General features: G+C 49.5%; 1 protein-coding gene across 1 annotated transcript in view; it reads right to left on the bottom strand.

Annotated features, from left to right (window-relative positions):
* Positions 1 to 23,563, bottom strand: part of SLC4A5 (solute carrier family 4 member 5) — a 39,619-nt gene extending 16,056 nt beyond the window's left edge. Inside the window, exons 1-14 of the mRNA XM_051811958.1 lie at positions 23,211 to 23,563; positions 21,632 to 21,823; positions 16,860 to 16,989; positions 13,196 to 13,356; positions 12,830 to 12,985; positions 9,244 to 9,339; positions 8,474 to 8,529; positions 5,984 to 6,141; positions 5,800 to 5,887; positions 5,474 to 5,628; positions 4,935 to 5,078; positions 3,950 to 4,124; positions 3,354 to 3,487; positions 936 to 1,207 (exon numbers count right to left, since the gene is read on the bottom strand). Of these exons, the coding sequence (XP_051667918.1) occupies positions 936 to 1,207; positions 3,354 to 3,487; positions 3,950 to 4,124; positions 4,935 to 5,078; positions 5,474 to 5,628; positions 5,800 to 5,887; positions 5,984 to 6,141; positions 8,474 to 8,529; positions 9,244 to 9,339; positions 12,830 to 12,985; positions 13,196 to 13,356; positions 16,860 to 16,989; positions 21,632 to 21,823; positions 23,211 to 23,283 (1,990 nt within the window). The 5' untranslated portion in view covers positions 23,284 to 23,563. The remainder of the gene's footprint in view (positions 1 to 935; positions 1,208 to 3,353; positions 3,488 to 3,949; positions 4,125 to 4,934; positions 5,079 to 5,473; positions 5,629 to 5,799; positions 5,888 to 5,983; positions 6,142 to 8,473; positions 8,530 to 9,243; positions 9,340 to 12,829; positions 12,986 to 13,195; positions 13,357 to 16,859; positions 16,990 to 21,631; positions 21,824 to 23,210) is intronic.
* Positions 23,564 to 25,859: the final 2,296 nt, after the last annotated feature.

Genomic DNA, 25,859 nt, shown 5'->3' with positions numbered 1-25,859 from the left:
TAGCTGATACTCCCCCAGACTGTTATTATTTAGACTTTTTAAATCAATTCAGCTCCTCTGAGAGCAGGTGGTCACTGCCCAAAATCTCCCCTCCCTTCCAGGTGCTTCCTTCAGGAGCATCTGAGCTGCACAATTTGGATTATGGGTCATCCAGGATGTCTATCCAAGAGCAAAACCAGGGGAGCCATTGAAAGACCATCTGCTCAGAACCCAACTGCCTCTCCTTTTTGAAAAGGAGCAAAAACCAGGAGAAAAATCAGTCCATGTGGGTTTGCACACCCAACTGGGACATCCCGGGGTGTCCCAGACCTGGGAGAGGACAAAACTACTCCAGGTGTTTTCTGGAAAGTAAGTTCCCATCAGCAGCAGGTTGGAATGAATGATCTAAAATGTCTTTTTTTTTCTGTATTTCCTCCTTATCCATCCAGGTCTGGCTGCTCCAGGCTGAGATCCTGACTCTTCAGCACCATTCACTCTGTCCCAGAAAGCACCGAGATGTCCATCCATGGGGGACAAGGCTCTTCTTCCATCTTCAAAATCACCCTCAGAGGAGGATGAGGACGAGGTGTCTCCACTCAGCACCGTTCACTGTGTCCCAGAAAGCACCAACATGTTGATCCATGGGGGATAAAGGTGCATCTTCCATCTTCAAAATCACCCTCAGAGGAGGATGACGATGAGTCTCTCCCCTTGGCACCATCTGCTGTGTCCCAGAAGGCACTGCCATGTTCATCCATGAGGGATAAGGCTCTTCTCCCACCTTCAGAATCCCCCTCAGAGGAGGAGGGTGAGGACAATGTCTCTCCACCACACACTGACGAGGTTGTTGCCTCTTCCCACGTCCTTGGCCAGCGATCCGGCGGGATTTATCCACGACAGGACCCTCCCACCCCGCTCCCGTTCCCTGGCCAGCCCCGAGGAGGAGGTGTACTCACCTGGGTCGGGAGCAATGCACTCGCACTTGTACATGGTCACGTAGTCGGGCTTGAAGTCGGAGTTGATGGGGTAGTACTTGAAGGCCCCGATCATCTTCTTGATGGCATCGTAGATGAAGATGAAGCTGATGAGGGTGGAGAAGCCTTCCTCTGTGAAGCGTGTGATGTACTTTATAATGAAGCTGGCATCCGTGGCCACCAGGATAAGGCACTGTAGGGCCGAGTGCAGCCCAATCCAGAGGCGGAATTCCATGTAGTCGATGCCGTTGCCTCTGAAAATTGGGATAAGGAAAGAGCAACACCATGAGACCACGCCGTGGGCTGGAGGACATCTCCCGTCCTGGCATGGATGGTGTGAGAGGCTGAAATGTTGTTTAATGCCTTAAACATTGTCGAAATCATGGAGAGACTTTTTGTCAAACTGCAAGGAAGCAACTGTCCATCTGGGACCACCAAAGCAAACCCCCCTCCCAAACGTGCCTCCTGACCAGAATTTGGAGTGTGAGACTTGAGATAAGACTGTTCTCCAATTATCTCAGGTCTAAGGAGAGGCAAACAGGGCTCAGGGAAGAAGAATGTGTCCACAAAGGAAGCCAAACTCAGCATGAGGATCAGCCCTAGTTGGGCTCAGCGGGCGGAGGAGAAGGGGTTTGGGTGTGTGACGGTGAAATCTCTCCACACAAAACAGCGCTGCTGGGGAGTAACCCCCTCTCCTGCTCCAGGAAGACCACGTGCACATGGGACATTGATGTGAAAGGCAGCTGAGAAGGGTCATAAATCATAAAAGACCCCCAGAGCTCCCCCCAGACTCATTTCTGAGGCCTCCCACCACCAGGGGACTGCAGGAGATCCAAGTGAGGCAACAAATCCAGAGCCTGTTGCAAGAGTCTGTGAAGCTTCCCCCCTCCAGGGGAGGTGCCTGGTATCTCCTGAACGTAAATTAATCCACTGGGCTTTGTGCCTTGTGGGACCTTCGCCACTGAGAAGACCAGAAGAAGAGGACCGTGGGACACTGTCAAGTTCCACAGAGTGGTGACACATTTTCTATTTGTCATAGGTTTGAAAAGAGATGTTGGAATTTCTTCCCTCCCCCAACTGTTTCTTCTGGGATGGGGGAGTCAGGGAAGGGGTGCGGGGCAGCGAGAGCAGGGACAGGGGGGATCTTCCACAAGTGTGGCTGGGGGGACACTGCTGGGGGATTTTTGGTTTGGAGGTTTTTGGGTTTTGTTGGCCGACCGGATAGAGCAGGGGAGGGGGACTCAGTTTTGGTGGCTTCCTTTCCTTTTCCTGAGAGGAAATCTTTTTTCCCCATGGGACACCTCGTGGAGAATCACAGAATCACAGAATCCCAGAATCAGCTGGGCTGGAAGGGACCTCTGAGATCATCCAGTCCAACCCTTGATCCAACCCCGCCGTGGGTCCCAGCCCATGGCACTGATGCCACATCCAGTCTCTGCTTAAAAACCTCCAGGGATGGAGAATCCACCCCTTCCCTGGGCAGCCCATTCCAAGGGCTGAGCACCCTCTCTGCAAAGAAATTCTTCCTGATCTCCAACCTAACCCTCCCCTGGCACAGCTGCAGACCCAGCCCTCTTGTCTTGCTGATGGTTGCCTGGGAAAAGAGACCAACCCCCCCTGGCTCCCCCCTCCTGGCAGGGAGTTGCAGAGAGTGAGGAGGTCTCCCCTGAGCCTCCTCTTCTCCAGGCTGAGCCCCCCCAGCTCCCTCAGCCTCTCCTCACAGCACTTGTGCTCCAGTCCCTTCCCCAGCCTCGTTGCCCTTCTCTGGCCCTGCTCCAGCCCCTCCATGTCCTTCCTGAGCTGAGGGCCCAGAACTGGACACAGCACTCCAGGTGAGAAAGACTGAGAGAGAGAGAGTGACCCATCTCAGAGCGAGGTGTTCTGCCTTCGCACTGTTTGTGGTAAAAAGGACTCTTTCATTGCTGGCTGTGGGCACAGGGGGCTGTGAGCAGCTGTTGAACTGCCAGGAGAGTTTCCCCTCCTTCCCCCCAGCCCCAGGTTGCCGCGGGTTTCTCCCCCCTACCTGGGGAATTGGGACTTCGTTTTTCTCTTCCAAAAGTTTTTGGTTGCACCATTTGTTGTTCATTCAGATTTTTGTTAATAAAAGGCTGTTCTTTTTCCTTTTCCACACTTCCATCTGAAGTTCCTTAATTTCTAAATTGCAATCTTGTTAAACTAAGACACTACTTAATCTCTCTCTGTCTCTCTTTCTTCCCCTCCTTTTCCCTATTTCACTGTATCCGTCTCTCTGCCTCACTTTTTACTGTTCAGTAAAATCTGTCCTATTGACTTGGGCACACGGTCTCATTTGCACCTTAATTCGAGCAGAGGCCTCTCTCCAATAATTTTAATAGCTGGATCAATAACACCCAGTTGCCCCTGGGATCACCCAGCACCTACTTGCTGAAGTCGAAGAGCAGCTTCTCGAAGATGAGGATGGGGCCGGTGCTGCTGAGGATGATGAGGGGCTGCCCAGCGAAGAGGCAGAACATGGAGCCTGCCATGGCCGTGCCCAGGAAGCTCTCCATGACACCCTGGGGGTGGAGAAGACCTGGGGTTATGGTGGTGCTGCACCAGTTACATCCCCACGGACACCCCACATGGAGGTGGGAATGAAGGACCTTGGCTTGGACCCGTGTGGGATGGTTGGGACCATTGTCCCGTTGGTTGTCCCACTGAGGTGGATTTTCCCATCCTGAAAGTATTTCAGGACTGCCAGTCCCACTTGGGGATGAATTCCCAGCCCTGGCATTTGTGGCTTTGGCATGGCACAAGGAGGGGAAAACCCTACCCATCCCATCCCATCCCATCCCATCCCATCCCATCCCATCCCATCCCATCCCATCCCAAAAGTGTTTCAGGACTGCCAGCCCCACCTGGGGATGAATTTCCAGCCCTGGCATTTGTGCCCTTGGCATGGCATAAGGAGGGGAAACCCCAACCCATTCCAGATTTCTGTTCCCAAGCCAAAGTGACCCCCTTTCCTTGGACTTGACCTGGTAGTTGTCCGTGGCATCCCCCAGCAGGCCCCCGAAGGTGATGGCATTGGTGATGCAGCCCAGGTAGATGAACAGGATGGCAGAGATGGACTGGATATGAAAACCTTCGTAGAAGTCGCTCGGGAACCAGGGCAGCTTCCTCTTGATATCCAAATAGAGGCCACCACAAAACCTGGGGAGACACCACCAGCTGCACGTGACTTCCACCAAAATTGAGCCATAGAACCACGGGATGGGTGGGGTTGGAAGGAACCTAAAGACCATTTAGCTTCGTGGCATGGGCAGGGACACCTCCCACTAGACCAGGTTGCTCCAAGCCCCATCCAACCTGGCCTGGGACACTTCTGGAGAAGGGGCAGCCACAGCTTCTCTGGGTAGTTGTGAGATATAAATATATACATATATATATTAATGTATATATTAATATTAATGCATATTTATAATTATACATTATATACATTATATAATTATATATATATTTATACATGTATATATATACATTATATAATTAAAATTATATATTTATAATTATTAATTATTTATAATTATCAATGTATATTTATAAATTAATAATATTAATTAATAAATTAATAATATATTCAATATTATATTTATTTATAAATATATTTAATTTTATATTTTTTATATTTATATATTCATATATATTATATTTATATATTTATATATATATTTTATATGTATATATATATATATATATAATTTATATATTCACCCCTCTGTGCCCAAAAGAATTTCCCTCCCCTGTGCCCCCAAAGGATTTCACCCCTCTGTGCTCAAAAGGGTTTCACCCCTCTGTTCTCCAAGAGGATTTCACCCCTCCCTGCCCCAAAGGACTTCACCCCTCTGTGCCCAAAAGGGTTTCACCTCTCCATGCCCCAGGAGACCACGGGATGATCCAGCAGGAGATGCTGGTGGGTACTGGCACCTCCAGGAGGTTTTTGGGTGCTGGGTTCCTGCTCACCTGCCGGTCCACGCGAGCTCTTCCCCGATTTCATGAACTTCAGGCATCTCCCCGTCCTCGCTGCCTCCTCCTCCTCCCCCAGCCCCGGCCCCTCCGGCCGTGCCGTTCATCTGCCCCACCTCGTTCAGGGAGAAAACCGATTTCCTGCGGGACAGAGACACTGCTACTGGCACCCAAGGCCATGGTGCAGCTCTGCCTGCACCAGAGCTTGGGCTTGGGGTGACCTTGGGAAGATCAAGAGCTGGATTTGCTCAATGCTGGTGGTTAATGAAGATTTTCACGGAATTATGGAATGGTTTGGTTGGAAGGGACCTTAAAGACCATCTTGTTCCACCCCCTGCCATGGGCAGGGACACCTCCTGCTAGGAGCTGTCCTTGCGAAGTGGAAACAGCTCTGGGGGCAAAAATTGCTGAAAATCAGCGTTTCTGGAACATTTGCAGAGGTTATTTCTGGGAATGAAGGCAAGCCAAGGTGATGCCCTCCAGCATCTCCACAGCAGGAGGCACAGGGGTGGTCCAGTGCCACACCTCCCACCCACCTCTTCTCAGCCGAGGGCACTTTTTTGGGTGGCTCAATCCTGATGTTGGGGTCCCACTCTCCGGGTGGCAGGACGATGACTTCATCCAGGAACTCATCTATGCCAGCAATCAGGTCTTCTCTGTCCCGGGCTTTGTAGGCAACGTCACTGAAGAGCTGGGGGTGGGCACAGGAGGGGTGTCAGCCTGGGAGGGGTATCCAGCACCCACATGTCTCACATCACTACGGGATTTCATTTTTTTGGGGTGATAGGATGAAAATTGCTTTTTTTTCCTGGGTTCTGAGCAAGGGGGTCCCCAAGGAGGGTTGAGTGTGGCATCTACTCACGTCATCCACCATGAGAGTCGCGATGGCTCTGCCGATCTCGTTGTAGGATTTGGCTTTTCCCGCGGGACCGAGGAGGATAAAGAGGAATCTGGGAAGGGGAAGGTGCTGTGTTGGCAACCTTGGGCCACCGCCATCCGTGTTATGAGGCCACTCAGTGCTTTGGACGCCAAGGAATTCCACTCACCTGGTGGGCACGGGCACCTCTGTCACCCCTCCCAGCATTGTCGCCTGGAGGAGCCGCACGAAAGCCACAAAGGGCTTCTCCAGGAACTCCACTTCTCCCACCAGAACATTGGAGGCCTCTGCGTCCTTGGGGATCTTCTTGATGAACTTGTTCTTCAGCTGACGGAGAGACAAAGGTGGGTTGCCAAAAATTTGGAGTTTCCCGCTCTTTTCCACACCCCCCGACTACAAAAGCTCAAACCTCCTTCATCTCTGGCGGTCCCAGGACTCCCAGAGGTGGGGATTCCAGAGCCACACCCAAGAATAAGCCAGGAAAAATTCATAAAGCTGGATTTCTTCATTACTCAGAAACATCATTAAGCCAAGATTAGCTCCAAACCACACCCTCAGGGCTCCGCAGGAAAACGGGTTTGGAAAAGGGGCTTTGCTGCTCTGGGGTCTGTGCATGGAAAACTCCATGAAATCCCCCCGTGGAACATCTGAGCCAAAAACCCCAGGGATCCTGGAGCAAGTCAAAATGCATTTTTGCAGTCTATTTTCAGCCCTGCAGCCCCGGGGTCCCCCAAAATCCTGCACAACACAGAAACACCCCTCAGTGCCCTGTGGCACTGAGGTTTTTGTGGCTCATTCCTCCCCAGCCTCATCCTGGGAGCAGGAACAAATAATGGAAGTAGGAAGCCTCATTCATGGATTTGTTCCCCAGGTCTCTTCTCCCCTGCAGCTCTTTCATTATGAGTCTAAAAGGGTTCAATACCAACCCAGGCAGGGTGTTATTCTAATCTATATGGCAGCATGAGGGGAGGCATGTGAGCTGGGCAGGAGCTCTCCCCTTCCTAATCTTTTAAATCCAAATGGAAAAAAAAATCATAATAATAAAGCAACTCCTCCACTGCAGCTTGGAATAAGAGCAGGAGTTAACACTGACCACTAAGCTTCATGTAACACTTAAAAAGTCCCTTTGTAGTGGGTCTAATAGGGCGATTAAACCTAAATGCTTTGCATATTTTGGGATTAACCCTCCAAATCCCATCGCTGGAGGTGATTTTTGGGGTTCCTCGGTGGGCAGCTGGATTGATTCATTTTGGAATGTGCCCTGGAAACCTTCTGCTGCCCTGATGTCATGGCATCCCTGTCCTGTGGCTCCCAGCAACACATGGATTTCCAGCCTTGGCTAAATTGCATCACCCCAGGTAAGGCCAGCAAGGACATCCCTGGGGAAAAGCAAGTTGCTATCCCATATCATCCCCTAAAAACCCACATTGCCAGGAATTTTCCCTTTGGTTTTATGCTGAAATCATGCACAGACAGAAACAAAGCAAAGCCCATATAATGCATCAGCAGTTCCCAGATAAAGAGCCTGGGATGGGGACAGGACATCCAGGAAAAGAACGGCACAAAATGCTACTGATCCTGCATTCCAAGCAGGTATCTGCCTGCAAACTGCCTGAGCAGCTGGATCTCCTTCCCAGCTCCCTCATGGAAAAGCCCTTGATGTCCTCTCAGCTGAGCTTTGCATTAAGGAACCAAATAGAGGGAAAAACGGAGCCCAGCCCTATTTCCAGACCCTTCTCTCCAGAGCTGAATCCATGTTTGCACGGGATGTGCTTGGATGGGATTTACCCCCTGCAACCTGCCCTGAAACCCAAGTGCTTGGATGGGATTTATCCTCTGCAACCTGCCCTTACCAAGCAAAGGCTGTTTAGGGATCCCTTCACTCTTCCAAGCACCTTTCCTACCTAAAGATTTTAAGGAATTTTTTTCTCCACCCCAAGGATTTCGAGCTCCATCGGTGTCCTCGCATATCCCCAATTCCTTGTTGAACTTGCAAGCACAGGTGTGATTTCTGACACAGCTTCCCCACAAAGTTCACAGGGATCAATACAGGCACTGAATTCTCTAATTAGGAATTTGAGTGGAGCAGGCAAGGCCACGCAAGGCTCCCATGGACCTTCCCTTAGGTTGGGATGGAACAGTCCCATCATGGGGTTGGATGGTTGGATGGAAAGAACCCCATGGGGTTGGATGGGAACAGCTCCATGGGGTTGGATGGTTGGATAGGAACAATCACATCATGGGGATGGGGTTGGATGGTTGGATGAGAACAACCCTATCATGGGGTTGGATGGTTGGATAGGAACAATCCCTTGGGGTTGGATGGTTGGATGGGAACAATCCCATGGGGTTGGATGGTTGGATGGGAACAATCCCTTGGGGTTGGATGGTTGGATGGGAACAAGCCCGTGGTGGAGATAGGGTTGAATGGGAACAACCCCATCACAGGGATAGAGTTGGAAGGGAACCTCATCTCGGGGATGGAGTTGGATGGGAACAACCCCATCACAGAGATGGAGTTGGATGGGAACAATCCCATCTCGGGGTTGGATTGGAACAACCCCATCTCGGGGTTGGATGGTTGGATGGGAACAACCCCACCAGGGGTATGGTGGAGACTCCCCTCATGGCACTGCTCTGAGGTTTTTGGGGTGGTTACCTGGTCGGTGCTTGGCGTGTCCGAGATGTCGTTCATGCTCCGACTCTGCGCGTGACCTGAGGGAGAGGAGGGAGAGGAGGTGAGGAAATCACCCCATGTGCGAGGAGAAAACATAGTGGGAGTGCTTTGTGCAAAGAAATTAAACATTATTTATTACTGTATTATTTATTATTTATTGTAGCTGGGCTTCCAAACCAGATGCAACAAGAGGAAATCCCAAAAATTAGGAAAAAATGCCTTCGCTGAGAAACTGGTGGAGTCACCACCCCTGGCAGTGTTCAAAAAACTTGTGGATGTGGCACTTGGGGACAGGGTTTCACAGAATGCCGGAATATTCTGAGTTGGAAGGGACCCCCAAGGATCACTGAGTCCAAGTCAGTTTAGTGGTGAACTTGACAGCGCTGCATTAACAGTCGGACTTGAGCTCGGGATGAGCTCAGCTGGTTAAAACTTGGTCCTAATAATGCCAAGGGCATGGGTTCAACCCCTGTGTGGGCCATTCACCCAAAAGTTGATCCGTGAGGGTCACTTCTAACTCAGTGATCCCCGTGGGTCCCTTCCAACTCAGAATATTCTGTCATGATCTTAGAGGGCTTTTCCAGCCTTGATGATTCCACGACTCTGAGTTCTTTCAACATCAATTTTCACACAAACCACCTCATTACGGCCGTGGTGGGACCCCTTCTCATTGAAACCGCCCACTCCAATACTCCAACTTGATTTTTTTTTTGGTTCTCCACACTAATTTTAGGGCTGTCCCCCCATCTTACGCAGGCGGCCGTAGCTCGCGCTCTGCCGCATCCGCAGGTCCTCGGTGGAGCGGTGGAAGGCGGCTCCGGTGGCTGGGCTCCGGACGGGGCTGCGGGCTGGGAGAGAGGAGATGTTAGAGGAGCCAGGGGGAACCTTGGGGTGGTGCTGAAGGCAAGAGGCCAGGCTGCAAATCCATTGCTCAACACGGTCGCGACCCTTCCGGCGCCGAAACACCGGCAATTTCGATTTTCCCTCCTACTCTCACTTGCACTTTCGTCCCACCCACAGGAACTTGCCCACTGGAAACAGGGGAATGTTAAGGGAAATATGAGAATAAGCTGTCCTACCCCAAATCTTCCTGCTCCCCAAATCTTTCTGCACACCCCCACGCCCAACCAGTGCTCCCTCCAAGGCTATCAATGGGTCTGTCAATGAGGAAAACTCAACACTTTATTTGGCTTTTTAATCTAATAATTCCCTGGGCAGGGCTGTGGGCTGGGAGAAAGGAGCTGTTAGAGGAGCCATGGGGAATGTCAAGTGGTGCTGAAGGCAACAGACCAGGCTGAAAATCAGTTGCTGAACACAGACATGACCCTTCCAGCACCAAAACACCAGAAGTTTGATTTTACCTCCTACTCCTGTTTGCACTCTTATTCCACTCATAGGATTTTTCCCATTGGCAACAAGGGAATGTTAAGGGAAATTTAAGAATAAACTGCCCTATCCCAAATCTTCCTGCTCCCCAAAATCTTCCTGCACCACCTCACACCCAACCACCACTCCCTTCAAGGCCATCAATGGGTTCAGAAGAGCAATTAGAGAGACTTAAAAATTTGTTTCTCTTTTTAATCTAATAATTCCTTGGACAGAGCTGTGGGCTGGGAGAAAGGAGTTGTTAGAGGAGCCATGGGGAAGGCTGGGTGGTGCTGAAGGCCAAAGACCAGGCTGAACATCAACACACACATTACCCTTCTGGCACCAAGACACCAAAAATTTGATTTGCTCTCCTACTGTCATTTGCACTTTTATCCCACCTGTAGGAATTTTCCTGTTGGCAATCAGGGAATGTTAAGGAAAACACTGTCTTACCCCAAATCTTCCTGCTCCCCAAATCTTCCTGCACCACCTCAGGCCTCATCAATAGTCTTTATCCAGCTACCAGTAGGTCCAGAAATGCAATTTCTGTTACTTAGGAAGACCCAAAACTTTATTTGGTTTTTTAATCTAATAATTCTCCAAAGAAACCTGCCCTTGAATTTTGCCATGAACTTCACACTTCAGAACATTTACGTTGGCCACCACCAAGTCTCATGTTTCTCCTCCCTAAACTGGTGATGAGGTCCATTTGTTAATCTCAGCTGTTTAAGCTGAATTACTTGACACAAGTACTTTCCCTTCCTCCATGGATTTTCTGTGCTAAGCCCAGAATTTTCTCAGGAAACCTCTTCAACTCCCAAAACTGGGTTTTCCTTTTGGAGAACCATCTGGACCGGTTGTGTCAGGCTGCTCTGCACCTCTTCAAGGTACCAGCTGCAACTACATCATCCCTCCTCCTTTTTTTTGTTGTTAAACCCAACAAAAATAATAATGTCTTGTTTATTCCAAGATCAATCACGGAGCTGCCACTGGCACAAGAAACATGTGAGAACCCTCTGCTCCTTCCAGTGACCATCATTTCCAAACTCAAAGAGGTGCCATCACCTCAGTAAGGGAATAATCACATTTCCAAGCCAGGCTCTGTTTTGAAGGCTTTGGGTAAATCTTGGCTCAAATACGCAGTCCTGGACATGGATGATGGCTGCTCTGAGACATGGGAATGCCCACGGGGTGGGAATATTATTGATGGCCTCTCCCATCTGCAGCTTGGGCGCCGCTGTTTCAGTCTCCCCGGGGAGCAACTGAGACCTGGCAAATCCCGAGCTCCACCAAGTGACCTCCATTTAAACCTAAGAAAATAATCAGGCGTAAAAGCAAACAAATCCCCTTTTATAATGGCTCAAAAATAGGTGGGTTCAGCCGCCGAGCAGACTGGATTTGTCTGTGGGCTGCTGTGCCAGAAAACCCCTTGGCCAAGAGACCGCCAGCACCGTTGTCCCTCACACAGTGGCATTGTCCCCACATGGTGACATTGTGCCTCACACAGTGGCATTGTGCCCACATGGTGACGTTGTCCCTCGCACAGTAGGATTGTCCTCACATGATGATATCGTCCCTCACACAATGGCATTGTCCCCACACGGTGACACTGTGCCTCACACAGTGGGACTGTCCCCACACAATGGTACTGTGCCCCATACAGTGGGATTGTCCCCACACGGTGACACTGTGCCTCACACAGTGGGACTGTCCCCACACAATGACACTGTGCCCCATACAGTGGGATTGTCCCCAGATGGTGACATTGTGCCTCACACAATGGGATTGTCCCTCACACAATGTCATTGTCCCTCTCACAATGACATTTTCCCTCACACAATGTCATTGTCCCTCTCACAATGACATTTTCCCTCACACAATGTCATTGTCCCTCTCAAAATGACATTTTCCCTCACAAAATGATGTTGTCCCTCACACAATGACATTGCTCACGCAATGGCACTCTTCTCACAAAATGACACTGTCCAAGGACATTGTCCCCCACACAATGCCATTGTCCCCTGACAATGACATCCCTTACACAACAACATTGTCCCTCACAGCATGACGTTGTCCTTACATGGACACTGTCCTCACACAGTGACATTGTCCCTCTCACAGTGACATTGTCTCTCACACAGATGTTGTCCCTCACACGACAACATTGTCCCTTAACCAACGACTTGTCCCTTAACCAACGACATTGTCTCTCACACAATATCATTGTCCCTCCCACAACAACGTTGTGCTCTCACATTGTCCCTCACACGACAACATTGTCCCTCACACAATGCCATTGCCCTCACATGATGATGTTGTCCCTCACTCAGTGATGTTGTCCCTCACATGATGACGTTGTCCCTCACACAGTGATGTCCCTCACACAATGATATTGTGCTCTCCCACTGCCCCTTACACAATGTCCCTCTCACGATGATATTTTCCCTCACACAACAATGTTGTCCCTTACGTAACGATGTTGTCCCTTACACAACAACGTTTTCCATCTCACAGTGATATTGTCCCTCATACAGGGCCATTGTCCCTCTCACAGTGACATCCCTTCACACGAGGACATGGTTCTCACACCACAGAATTATCCCTCACTCAGTGCCATTGTCCCTCACACAACATTGTCCCTCAGTCAGCGATGTTGTCTCTCAACCAACGATGTTGTCCCTCTCATGATGACATTTCCCCTCACACAATGACGTTGTCCTCACACAGTGATGTTGTCCCTCACACAACAACGTTCTCCTCACACAACCTCGTCCATCTCAGCAAACCCTTCTTCAGCTTCCAGTTCCCAGTGACCCCCTGCCCTTACACCCACCAGCAGCAGAACTTTCTGGGTCCTTCTCAATACAGTAAACAATTGAGTGTCCCAAATGGTTGGGTTTCCCCCTTTCCTTCTGAGAAATTCTTCCCCAAGACTCAAGGGTGCAACCAGGTTGGACCCCAAGGACTCACCTGTGTTGGAGGAGACGGATTTCCCGATGTCGGCCAAGGACCGGTGGATTGGCTTCTTGGTTTGGTGGCGGTGCTTTCTCAGGAGCACATAGCTTATCTTCTCCCTCAGCTCTGGCTTGAGCAGACCATCCTCGATCTGCTTCTCAATGACATCATCTGCAAGGGAGGCCCACGGGTTACCCCACTGCAACCCCCCCAGAGTGCTCAGGACAACAATTCTTGAAGCAAATCGGTGGCTCTCAACCCCTGTCTTTGCTTATTCCCACATAACTTGGTTTATGGAGCAGTAAATATATTTAAATCCACTCCCAGCACTTCGGGACACGGGCGAAAGGTGGTTTGGAATGGAATTCCACCAGCTCCTACCTATAATTTGGGGCAAGGAGTAGCCATCCAGGTCCAGGAGCACCGTTCCCGTCTGGAGGCACGTCCGCAGCTCGAACAGGCTGTGCAAGGACAACGTGGACACGTGGGGTTTGCTCCATCTCTCCCCACCTTCCTCCACCTTCTCTTCAAACTTGATCCACCTGGAACGAGAGTGCAGTGGGCACAGAACGGGAGAGGTGGGTGAGAAGGGAATAAGAGAGTGGCTTTTTCCGTGGAGTTTCCTTTCTGCAGGTGGATTTGCAAGCCTGGATTAATCCATTCCACAACATTTTTGCTTCTTGTTCAGGATGGGAATGGAGAAATTCCATAACATCATAACTCAAAGTGCTGCTTCCATGATTGCAGAGTGGAGACGAACCTCTCAGCCCCACCAGTGAACTCAATGCCTCGGATTTCCCCCTCCTCAAATCGCTCCTGTGAGATTTGGGAGGTTTTCCCACGGAGATGACCTTGCCTTAGCCAGGACCTGCACCTCCATGGACCAGCCATGCACCCAGGAGAGCAAACACCAGGGCATTCCCAAATTCCTTAGCAACGCTCTGACCTCAACCTGGGCCCTTCATTCCCATGGTGGGAGACGAGAGGGTTTGCAAACCCTTGAAATCAACCACTGGAAATCAGCCCTTCCACCTCTGTTCCTTTATTTTACAAACCAAAGGCTTCAGAGCAAATCTGGGAATGGTGGCTGATTTCTCCCAACTCCCTGGGGACAGGGTTCAGGCTCCTGGAAGGGCAGCTCTTGGCGTGACATCGATTTGGGGAAGAAAGCTGCTTTTCCTTTCCAGGAGACTTCCAGGATTAGCCTTCACGGAGCTTAACCTTACAAATTTGAACTGGTACAACTGGGATTTTGGCTCCTGCTGCGCCAGAGGGCACAGACAGAGAGGATGTGGGAGGAGAAAAGTTTTGGGAAACAGCTGCTGGCTCAGGAACGCTGCAGGAGAAGGGTGGGGAGAGCCCTGGGTCAGATCAGCTGCATCAAAATGCTGCTCCAAAGACAAAATACCAAGTGTTATTCAGGATGGGGATGGAGAAATCCAATAATACCACCACCTAAAGTGCTGATTCCACGATTGTGAAGTGAAGGCAAACCTCTCAGCCCCACCAGTGAACTCAGCCCCTCAGACTTCCCCCTCCTCAAATCGCTCTGGGGAGGCTTGGGAGGTTTCCTAAACTCCCAAAATATTACCTGGGAACACCAGGAATGGTCTGTGTCAGGGACAAAACCCCAAATATTCCCAGAATTACAATATTTAAGCCTAGTTCTCGTCGTTCCAAGGCTTCCCATCCCAGTTCTTTGGAGAAACCCTTTCTCCAGCCCTTGCAACAACGCTGCTTTGATGGGAAGGCAGTTCAAGCTTCCCGCCGTGGCACCCGTGGAGCCCAAAGCCGATTAGGTCACTTTTTCTTTCTTTTTTGCCCCGTTCTCCCGAGGAAAGTGGGTCATTAGGGAGCAGACAGGGTGGCAGCTCAGGTCGGAGTGCAGGACTCAGGGCGCGTTTCCAGCGGCGCCATTTTCCCAGGATCAACATCCCGTGACACTTTCGCCAAGGCTACAGCAAAATCCCATCTCCCTGCTGGGCTCAGGGCCTGGATTGCCAGGGGTTTTTTTCCATTTATTGTGGATTTAGAGCTGCTCCCACCTGCTGTTCCCACCGTGGAGCTGCTCTCCTGTGGTTAAAGAAGTTCCTCGTCGGGGAGCGGAAATCGGGAATTGAGAAACCTCCACCCTCCCAGGAGGAATTTGGAAACCTCCATCTCAATCCCTCCCCAGTGAAAATCCCGATGAGTACATTGATTTTTTGCCTTCCAAGTTTTATTTGGAGTAGGGAAGGATGGGTAGATAAAGAAACCTCCCTCCTCCCAGAAGGAATGTGTGAACCTCCATCTCCAGACCTTCCTGATGAAAATCCCAATGAAAATGTTGATTTCTTTTTGCTCTCCAAGTTTTTTTGGGTACTGGGGATACAAAAACCTTCTTCGTCCCATGAGGAATTTGGAAACCTCCATCCTCAGCTCTCCCTCATAAAAATCCCAATGAAAATGTTGATTTTTTTCCCTTCCAAGCTTTTTTGTGAGTGGGGAAGGATGGATAGATACAGAAACCTCCATCTGGAACTTGGAAACCTCCATCTCCATCCCTCCTTGATGAAAATCCCCCAAAAAACATTGATTTTTTGCCCTCCAAGCTTTTTTTGGGAGTGGGGAAGGGTGGGTTATAAAGAACCCTCTCTCCTTCCAGAAGGAATTTGGAAACCTCCATCTCCAGACCTTCTTCATGAAAAACCCAATGAAAATGTAGATTTTTTTTGCCCTCCAAGCCTTTTTCAGTAGTGGGGATACAAAAACCTCCATCCTCCCAGGAGGAATTTGAAAACCTCCATCTCAATCCCTCCCCAATGAAAATCCAAAAAAACTACATTGATTCTTTCCCTTCCAAGCTTTTTTGAGGAGTGGGGAAGGATGGATAGATACAGAAATGGATAGATAGATAGATACAGGATGGATAGATACAGAAACCTCCATCCTCCAAGGAGGAACTTAGAAACCTCCATTTCCAGACCTTCCTGATGAAAATCTCAATGAAAATCCCAATGAACATATTGATTTTTTGCCCTCCAATCTTTTTTTTTTGGGGGGCAAGGATACAAAAACCTCCATCCTCCCAGCAGAAACTTGGAAACCTCCATCTCAATATCTCCTTGATGAAAATCTCCCCCAAAAACATTGATTTTTTTTGCCCTCTAAGCTTTTTTGGGAGTGGGGAAGGATGGGGAGATACAGACCTATGGAAAAATAAGGGAGAAATTAAGGATTTTACCAGAAGCATCCCCCACACTGTAGAGTTTGAGCAGGGATGGCAACCAGGAGGATGCTTATGAGCTTCCCAAATTTTTGGTGATGCAAATAACCAGCCCTGGAGGGAGGATGAGCATCCACAGGGCCTGATCCTGATCCCTCCCAATCCCCAGGGTGAAATTTCATGCCCAAACTCGGAAATCCCACATGTGCTGCTGAAAGTAAAGGGTTGGGATCCTGTCAGCACCCCTGATTCCCTTCCTAAAGCTCCCCCCAAAAAGCCTCAACCCCACTGGCCTTTACAAAACTGAGGTTAGGAAGAGAAAATCCCACTTGGATTTGAGATTATTCCCTTGGGTAAACTCCTGATTCAGTAAAGGAAATTCCACTTGCAACTCCTCCAATAATTTTATTAAAGATGGAGCAGGTGGAGTTTTATTATTGTTGATGGAGGGTGGGAAGAGTTTCACTCTTGGCCCAGGCAGAAAAAGGGGAGGGCAGGGGGAACCTGGGAAAATGTTCTTTATGTCCTCTGTTCCCATTTCCCAGATCTAATTCTCCCTTTTCCCAGCATCTTATCCCCTTTTTTTACCCTCCCAGCCCTTTCTGCAGGACTTTGGTCACTGGGAATGGGAAAAGCTCCAGCTCTGGGGTTGATCCAAGGACAGACCCTGAGGAGAACCAGGACAATCCCCCAAAATACCATATTCTCTGCATTTCCCTAACTCAGGAATGTCTTTTTGAACAGATGTTCATTCCCCGCTCCTGTTTCCACCCGGGCATGTTTAAAGAGGGGATTTTTTTTCCCGATTTTTTCCGACCCCAAAGCACCTTCCCACCTCACCTGGCCGATTCCTTCCACTCCATCTCCTCCCCGTCGTGCTGCAGGGTGTCCATCTCCGTGAAAAGGGTGGGATTGGGGGGCTCATCATCCTCCCCCAGGATGTAGCGGAGACGTTCGGCAGCCGGAGACACTGAGGGGGGAAAAGAGGTTTAACATCCGTGGGAGATGAGGGGATGGTGAACCAGGGATTCACCCCTTAAAACTCCTCAGAAAGTGGGAAGATAAGAGGAGAAAAAAGCTGAAAAAAAAAAAGCTCATCCTGTCAAAGCTTCCCTTTCTCTTTTGGGGTTTCCACTGTTTCGAGGGTGGCACAGCCCTGAAACCCCAAAAGGAGTCACTGGGAAGACCCTCTGGAAGGGGGGAGAAGGAAGGATCTGCTCTTAAGCACCCAAGGAGGCAATTTGGGAAGAGCTGGGGTTAGCCACACCCAAACTGAGGCTGGGCAAAGCTCCAACCCCTGCTGCAGGATTGCAAATCCCCCTTTTTTTCACCAGTTCATCCAGAGATCCCCAAAGGCAGAGATTTCCAGCAAACTCCCAATTTCTGTGGTTCAGCTCATCCTATTTGGGGTGAATTTGGGGGTCTGGAGGAAGTTTAGGGTTGTTTGGCATCCTGGGGTAAAAAGTACGGAGGTTTTGAGGGAAATATTTGAGGTGAGAGACATTAAGGAGTGGGAAACTCCAAGTAATCCTGTCCCAAAATCCCTGTGCAAAGATGTGGGATGATGGGGGGAAGGACGAGTGGAAGCCAGCAGGGGAATTCTGAGATGATGGTAGGAAGGGTGAGTGGAAGGAATATACATCCAGGCTGGGAATGTGGCCATCCCTATATAAAATACCACAAAATTCCCTTCCAGGAGCATTATGGTCCTTGTTTCCAAGGGGTATCCCACATTTTTCCTTGCCATGGAGCCTGTTTTTGTCAGGTTAGAGTCTCCTGCCCTCAGCAACCAAACCCTTACAGTCTCTGGATGGGGATGCACAAGAGCTTAACACACCTTTTCCCACTGGGTTCCCGTAGAGAATGTGAATCCTTGAAGGGGAAAAACACAAATTTCTGCTGGAAAAACCCAACTTCCTGCAGCCAGGCTGGGGAGGGCACTTATTTCCTCCTGCTTCCCACGGGAACACCTCACCCACCAACCTCCTGACTGGGGGGAAAAGGGTTTTCCATCCCCAGGGAATTCCTGGAGCCCACAGGAGGGTGACGGAACCTCCTCCAAAAAACCCAGCCTGGTTGGATTTGCTTTTCACCCTCTTCATCCATTTTCTAGGAAAAACCTCAACATTTTGGACATGGGGAGGAATCAGACACCTGGGAATGAACCTGGATGTGCCCCAGTTGCTCCCCGTGGATGGGAATGGTCCCCAGTTGCTCCAAAGAGATTAAAATCAACCTAAAATCCATGGAAATTGCTGTATTTTAGTACAATCTCGAGTATCCTAAACCAACAGGAATTAACCCAGCTTGGAAAAAGGTCTCTTTTTTTTTTTTTTAAGCAAAATCCTCCCGTTTTCAAACTTGGGAATAAGAAAGTTGGGTAATAAAGTGCCCCAAAAAAGCAGGTAATTAAATTTCAATGTGTGAGCAGAGGAAAAAATGGGAATATTGCCCTTTTCTCCCATAAAGGAGATGACCCCAAGTCGTGTGGGCCCTGGAAGAAGAGGATGTCCCTTTAGGCTGAGCCTGCTTAACCACTTAAGCCCTCTAAGCCCCACCACCCAGACTAAAGCCCTGTTGTCAAGTCCTCCTTCATTTCCATAAGCTTCATTATTATGATTATTAAATATTCCTGTTAATTTTAGAGCTGGGCTCCCTGCCTGGAGGGTTTCAGGCTCTTTAAGCCTAAGTGCTGTTCTGGGAAGGAGGATGAAATGGGTACAATGCTGGTCACACCCCCCTCAGCCTTTGCTCTACAGTCCAAACCCTAAACTTCCTCCAGACCCCCAAATTCACCCCAAATAGGACGAGCTGAACCACAGGAATTGGGAGTTCACTGGAAATCTCTGCCTTGGGGGGATCTCTGGATGAACTGGGGAAAAAAGGGGGATTTGCAATCCTGCAGGAGGGGTTGGAGCTTTGCCCAGCCTCAGTTTGGGTGTAGCTAACCCCAACTCTTCCCAAATTGCCTCCTTGGGTGCTTAAGAGCAGATCCTTCCTTCTCCCCCCTTCCAGAGGGTCTTCCCAGTGACTCCTTTTGGGGTTTCAGGGCTGTGCCACCCTCGAAACAGTGGAAACCCCAAAAGAGAAAGGGAAGCTTCGACAGGATGAGCTTTTTTTTTTTTTTTTTTAGCTTTTTTCTCCTTACCCTCCCACATTTTAAGGAATAAATCCATCTTTCCACACCTTCCCAGCAGGGTCAGCCTCTGCCCAGTGACCTGAGCCAAGAGCCCCTCGTTAAACCAGCACCAGCAGGGCTTGGCAGCCAAAATTCAGGGAATTTGTTCACCTGGAGGAGCCTGGGAAAGCACCCAGCAATCCCTGCTGGGTTTTTGCACCTGGAAGTTTGATCCAAGACCTGAAAATCCCGGGAGGCAGCAGGTGCTTCCTTGGGGGGATACATTGGATAGTGGCATCTACTTGGCCACACAGCCAAAATTCATGGGATTCATTCATCTGGAGAACTCTGGGAAAGCATCCACATCTCCCTGCTTGGTTTTTTTCACCTGGAAATTTGATCCAGCACCCAAAAATTCTGGGAAGAAGCAGGTATTTGCTTGGGAGGATATATTGGATAGTGGCATTTAAGGTTTGGCACCTTTGGGAGCTCAAGAATAAAATTGCTGCAGTGGCCAAAACTCCCCCAAACCCCCCAAAATCAGCAGCTGTTTGTTGAAGACACAGTTCAAGGGGTGCCCAGAGAAGATCCAGATCTCCCTGAACTAATTTTTAGGATGGGAAAACACTTCCAGCTGCAATTCCTGCAATTCCCCACTGTGATTTAAGCCACAGTGGATCCAAGTGGAGCCCAAAGCCACAGAATCAGGTCAGCATCAACACTGGGAATATTTAGGTTACATAGGATATATATGGGATACTTGGGATAATTCTGCACGCTCAAGACCTCACATTTCCTTGGGAAATGGGACAGGACAGACCAGCTGGAATGATTTAAACCTCCTTTAGTCCTGGGTCTGCAGAGCCCTTCACCCCCCAGCTTTGATCCAGCAGGAAAACCTGACCCAGAGACGCTTTTCCAAACTGAAATTCCCACTCTGGCTTAAGGTAGAATAAAAAAAAAAAAGGGGGGATAAAATTAGGGATGGGGAAATGTGGTGCTGCTTGGGGTTTGCAGGACTAAGCCTGATTTAGGGCTCCAGCACATTAACCATCAGCTCTCATGGTCCCTCTGGATCCATAACAGCCTTTCCCTGGCTTTTCATGGATCAGAAGGGTCACCATCTCCCAAAAAAAAGAGGAGACTGGGGTGCACATCCCATGGGATTAGATGCTCTTTTCTTTTTCGAGAAACCCGTAAATCTGGGAGACCTTTTATCCCTCCAAATATCACCTTTTCCACTTCCCCTCTGCTGGGGAGCAACGGGAGCTGAGAATTCCCCCAGTTAATTTTAGGGATGAGCTTTCGAGCTCCGTGCCCTGAGTTCACCTGCAAGCTCCCAGGCTGCTTTCACAAGAGAAAAAGTTGATTTTACAAGGGAAAAACAAAGCTAAAAAAAAACCCTGGAGCTTTTTTCCCCCTCCTGCTCCCCCGACGGCGGCTGCCATGAAATGCTGGGAAAAAATCCTACCTGGAGTTGTTTCCATTTTTTCCCCCATTTCTTCCCGGCCAAACCAAACCTTCGCTGCTCGGTACCAAAAACCACCAAACCCCCGAACTTCCTCCTTTATCCACTCAGGCTTGTTAAACTCCCAAGGCTTAAGGAGCAGATTACAGAGAATATAAAGCACTTTCCTTTCCCTTTGGCTCCCATGACGGGAAGTTACCAAATCAGACGAGATGCGAGTGGGAGAGGTGAGATCTCTGGGAGGCAGTGGGATGGAGAGAGGGAGAAAGGGGAGGGCGAAACGCTGGGAGGGCAGAAATCACACCTTTGGGGTTATTTCCTGCAGGGTTTTTCTTTCCCACCTGGAAGGAGGTGGGAAAATCCCCCGGGGAGCTCAGAGCAGAAATTTTTTTCAGGGAAAAATAGCCTAAATAAGGAGGATTTCTGAGATTTTTGGGGTGATTTTCCTCCATAAAACGACTTTTCTCCCTCCAAACCAGCCCAGGGTTTTATCCCAGTGGCATTTAGTGCCTGTGGAAAGGAGGAAGCTCCACGAAAGCCACGAAGGAGCTGCGAGCGGAGCCCGCTGCAAATAAAAACCTCTTCCCACGCCACAGAAAAACTCTGGAAAACTTTTCCTCCCGTAGAGAAAAGTGGAGCCCGCTCAGGTGAGCTGGACCTAAACCCGAAGGCATGTTTCTATAGGAGGGGGGTGGCAAAAACCCACCCCAAGGGCTCGGCAGCCGTTTTGCTGTTCGAAATGTTAATCTGGGCTCTAATCCTAAAGGAGATTTAACGAGACCGGGCAAAGCCGCGGGCAAAAGCCTGTCGGGAACAAGGTGTGATGCCCGAGGTTTGTCTGCACTCCCTGGACGCCGATTTCCTCGTCGGCCACTTCCCAAGGGACGGGACAGCCCCACTTCACTCCAGTTCCCACCCTGTGACACGCAGGGAAAAGTAAACCCGGGAAGGGGGTGATTTAATCCCGGGTTCGGCGATGCTCCGGAGGCTCTCCCGGATTTTTTGGGGGAGCCGCGAGGCACTCACTGGTCCTGCTGGCGTTGTCATTGCCGCTCTCGTAGCAGCCGTGGCCGCCGTCGTCGGTGTCCGAGTGGTCGTGGCGCTCGAAGGGCCGCTCGCTCTCGCTCCGGTCCCGGCTGGAGCCCGGCGACCTCCGGCGGCGCCGCTTCCTGCGGTACCCCCGCGGCACCGGCACCCCGATGTAGATGGAGTGGTAATCTGGGGACGGGGGAGAGCTTGAAAAGCGGCTCTGGGATGTCTTACAACAGCAAAACACCGCCGCCACCACCACCAATAAAATAATTACTTTCTAGTTAAAGCTTCCGGTTTAAAAACTCCCAGTTAAAAAAAAAAAAAAAAAAAAAGCCGGGGAGGTGTTTCCCAGCTTCCCATCAGGAGTTTATTCCGTGGGATGGGCTGGATCTAGAGAATGAAGAAAAAACTTTAAAAGCTTGCAGTTGAAAGGAAATCCAGAGAGGAGGAGGGGGGGGAAAAACAGAACTGGGATTTCTCATTTCTGGTTACAAAAAAAGGAAAAGTTCGCTTTCCACGGTAAAAAAACTTCCAGTTTACAAAGCCAGGGAGATGTTTCCCATCTTCCCACCAGGCTTAAAGCACACAGGAGTTTTGCTCCATGTTGTGCATGGGATGTGCCAGATTTAGAGAGGGAGAAAAGCTTGAAAAAGCAGGTCTGGAATGTTTCACTTCCAGGTAAAAAAGTTCACTTTCCAGTTAAAAAAAAGAGAAAAGTTCTCTTTCCAGTTAAAAAACTTCCAATTTAAAAAGCCAAGGAGATGTTTCCCATCTTCCCACCAGGATTAAAGCACACAGTTCATTCCATGGGATGTGCCAGAGAATGAAGAAAAATTTTTTAAAAGCTTCCAGTTTAAAAAAAAAGTTCTCTCCAGTTAAAAAAAGGTTCATTTTCCAGTTAAAAAACTTCCATTATAAAAAGCCAGGGAGATGGTTCCCATCTTCCTGCCAGGATTAAAGCACACAGGCTTCAATGCACACATGTTGTGCATGGGATGTGCTGGATTGAGAGCACATCTGGGAAAAAAAAATAGCAGATCTGGGATTTCTCACTTCCCATTAAAAAAGAAAAGTTCACTTTCTGGTTAAAACTTCCAGTTAAAACCTTCCAGTTAAAAAAGCCAGGGAGACGTTTTCCATCTTCCTAGCAGGCTTAGGGCACACAGGAATTTATTCCATGGGATGTGCTGGATCTAGAGAGGGGAACAGGTTTAAAAAGCAGATCTGGGATTTCTCATTTCCAGTTTAAAAAAAGGAAAAAGTTCACTTTCCAGTTAAAACCTTCCAGTTAAACAAACCCGGGGAGATGTTTCCCATCTTCCCACCAGGCCTAAAGTTTATTCCATGGGATGATCCAGAGGGATCTGGGGAAGGGGAAAAGCTTTAAAAAGCAGATCTGGGATGTCTCACTTCCAGTTACAAAAAAAGTTCCAGTTAAAAAAGTCAGGAAGGTGTTTCCCATCTTCCCACCAGGCTTAAGGCTCTCAGGAATTTATTCCATGGGATGTCCCGATGAATCAGCCGGCAGGGAAGCCCCTGCTGCCTTTGGGGGCATTCCCAAGGTTTCACTCACCTTCCTCATCCTCGTATCTCCTCCTGGAGCTGCTGAGCCCCCTCTCGCTCATCCCGTCCTCATCCTCCAGCATGTTCCCGCTGCTCCGGGAGAGCTGAGCCCGGCAAGGAGAGAGGAGAGAGGTTTTCAGGGATGCTGGGCAGGGAAGAGCCTCTTTGCACACCTGGCAGGTGCTCCCCACTCCGGGAATCCACGTGTGGAATGACAGGATCCTTCCCGGCCGGGAGAGCGGGGACTTCCCTGTGGAAGCACAGGGGACCCTCTGGAATGTCCTCCCTCGGTGAGCTCAGCCCTGCCTGTGCCAGTCCTGCCCGTGCCAGCCCTGCCTGTGCTCCACCTCCACTCTCCCCAGGTTCAAGAAAACCGGGATGAATTTTGTCTCCAGGCTCCAATTTCTGCTGCTCAAAGCAGAGGGGGAGTGAAGTGCAAGGAATATTTATGGAGATTTGCTGCCACAGTTGTGGACACGACATCAGTTCACAGGGGTTATTTGCTGGCAATAAACACTCATTTAATTTTTTTGGGGGGGGACCTGCCCAGATAAAAGGGATTTTTCACAGCTAAAAGGGGTTTTGCAGACGCAGACTTTGCTTCCTCATCTCCTGAGCACAGATTTTACACCCTACACTTCCAGATCCCTTCCTTCCGACCTGCCGCTTTATCCCCCCAAGAGTTCCTTCGCATTTTGTCCCGGCTGTTAATTACTCCCCTAATTATCTGACCTCCAGTGATTGCCTTTCACACTTGACTGGGGCGGCAGAACGGTTACTATTCCTGGCAGCCCGGTCGATGCCTCCCAAAGTCACTTTGAGAGTGATCAGAACCAGCCTCTCCGTGTCCCCCGTTCCAGCTCCTGGAATCCATGGCAAAATCGCACCATTATCCATCTATTGCAGGGAAAAAAAACCCCAACTCAAGCCAAAGAGGTTCAAAACATCAAGCAAGCAGGGTGTGCCCCTAAAAAGCTGGAAGGACCCCGGGGTGCCCAGGTTGGCTCTGCTTTGGTTCCTGATTTATCGACCCGTTTTCCCCCAGGCAAAGACCATCTTTATCCCAATAAACGTTCCAGCCTTAACACAGTTGATATTTAAAGGCACCTCTTGATTTAAAAGATTTGGGATTTTTTTTTTTCCCCTGACACTTTTTTTTAAGGAACCAGTTTATTTTAGGGACAAACTCCTCTGGATGGGCAACTGTGCCCCAAGTCTGGGTGTATCAACAGCAGCCATGAGCCTTGGCTTCCTGAAAATAACATTATTGGGATAATTCTGAGGGTTTTAGAAAGCTGGTGGTGGCAGGAAAAGCAGTAAAATACCCTCCCCTACCCCCCAGCTTCAGGTAGAAATATTTTTGCTCCAAAAATGACTTTCCAAGAGACGAAGTTTCACAACCCCCCAAGATTCCTTCAGTGGCAGGTTGGGGATGACGGATGGGGCTAAAGGACCCTCCAAATGGGATAATATTGCAATGAAATAGGACTTTTTTTGCAGTCTAGTTTGGCTGGTCAGAGTTTTACCCCATCTCTGCTGGGCAGCAAAAATAACCCAATGGCTAAACCCTTTGATAGATCCACTGAGAAATGAAATATCCTGGTTAATTATGGTTGATTTATGAGAGCAATAAAACCAGGGTTTTTTCCCCTCTTATATTTTACACATAAAGATTCCCCCCCCCCCCAACTCCCTGCATCCAAACACAAGCATAACACGGAATAGAACTATTGGAAAACCTGACTCTAAGTGGAGCTGAAACAAGAGGAGGGAAAGAAAAGAGCTGTCACCTCTCCCAGTTAAACCCAGTTCTACCCCCCCCCAGCTCCCAGTTCCACAAAACCAAGTTTCCCCCTTAAGAAACTCACCTTGAGCTCTCAAAGGAGATGTTCAGAGGGAGGATGGAGCTGCAGAGGAAAGTCAGGGGTGCTGGTGGGAGTGGGAGCCCAGATTGCCTTGGGATGAAGCTGCTCTTCCCACCATCCTATCGACGCCCAACTGGAAACGCTCCGCAGCTCCCGGGTCAAAATGTATTTTGGGCAACACTGATCGACTTTTGGGGGCAGAGAAGCATCATGGGATGCAAAGAGACCTCGGGAGAGGCTGGAACATCAAACCAGCAGAGATCCTGCCCTGCACAGGGCTGGACTGGGGCTGTCACACCACCGGGACGTGGAAAATCCAAGCTGTCCCTCCCCAGCCTGCAGGATTTGTGTCTTCTGGGGCTGTCGGGGGCTTTTTGTCCATCCATTTTGGCTCAGTTCTGAGGGATTTTGGAAGGGAACTGCTTTTATGTCTTTTCTCTGTGCAATTTCATGATTTTAAGGAGGAAATGCCTCAGGGAAGTGCAGGGGGGCATCACCATCCCTGAGATGCTCCTAAAAGCCCTGGGAACAACAGGACCAGTCCCTGGGGCACCAAATGCAGTTTAGGGTAGAGTTTATCACACGGAATTCTTTTGCAATTCCATGTTTTGCTTTCACAGTGCTGATCATGTGTAAATTCAATGCCACGAAGAGCAAACTCTGGGCCACAGGAGCGCTCCCAGCTCAGCTTCCTGAGCTCTGCTCCCATTCCACGCTTGGCTTCCTCGCCTCCCTTGGGCCTTTTAACAGGGATGTCAATAAATCCACATGGAACAGCTCCTGGCTCCTCAGCA

This window comes from Manacus candei, unplaced genomic scaffold, assembly GCF_025592945.1.
Source record: "Manacus candei isolate 608988 ecotype Guabito, Panama unplaced genomic scaffold, ASM2559294v1 h1tg000084l, whole genome shotgun sequence".
Lineage (NCBI taxonomy): Eukaryota > Metazoa > Chordata > Aves > Passeriformes > Pipridae > Manacus > Manacus candei.
The sequence above is the reverse complement of the archived record's forward strand: the minus strand, read 5'-3'. Positions and strand labels throughout refer to the sequence as shown.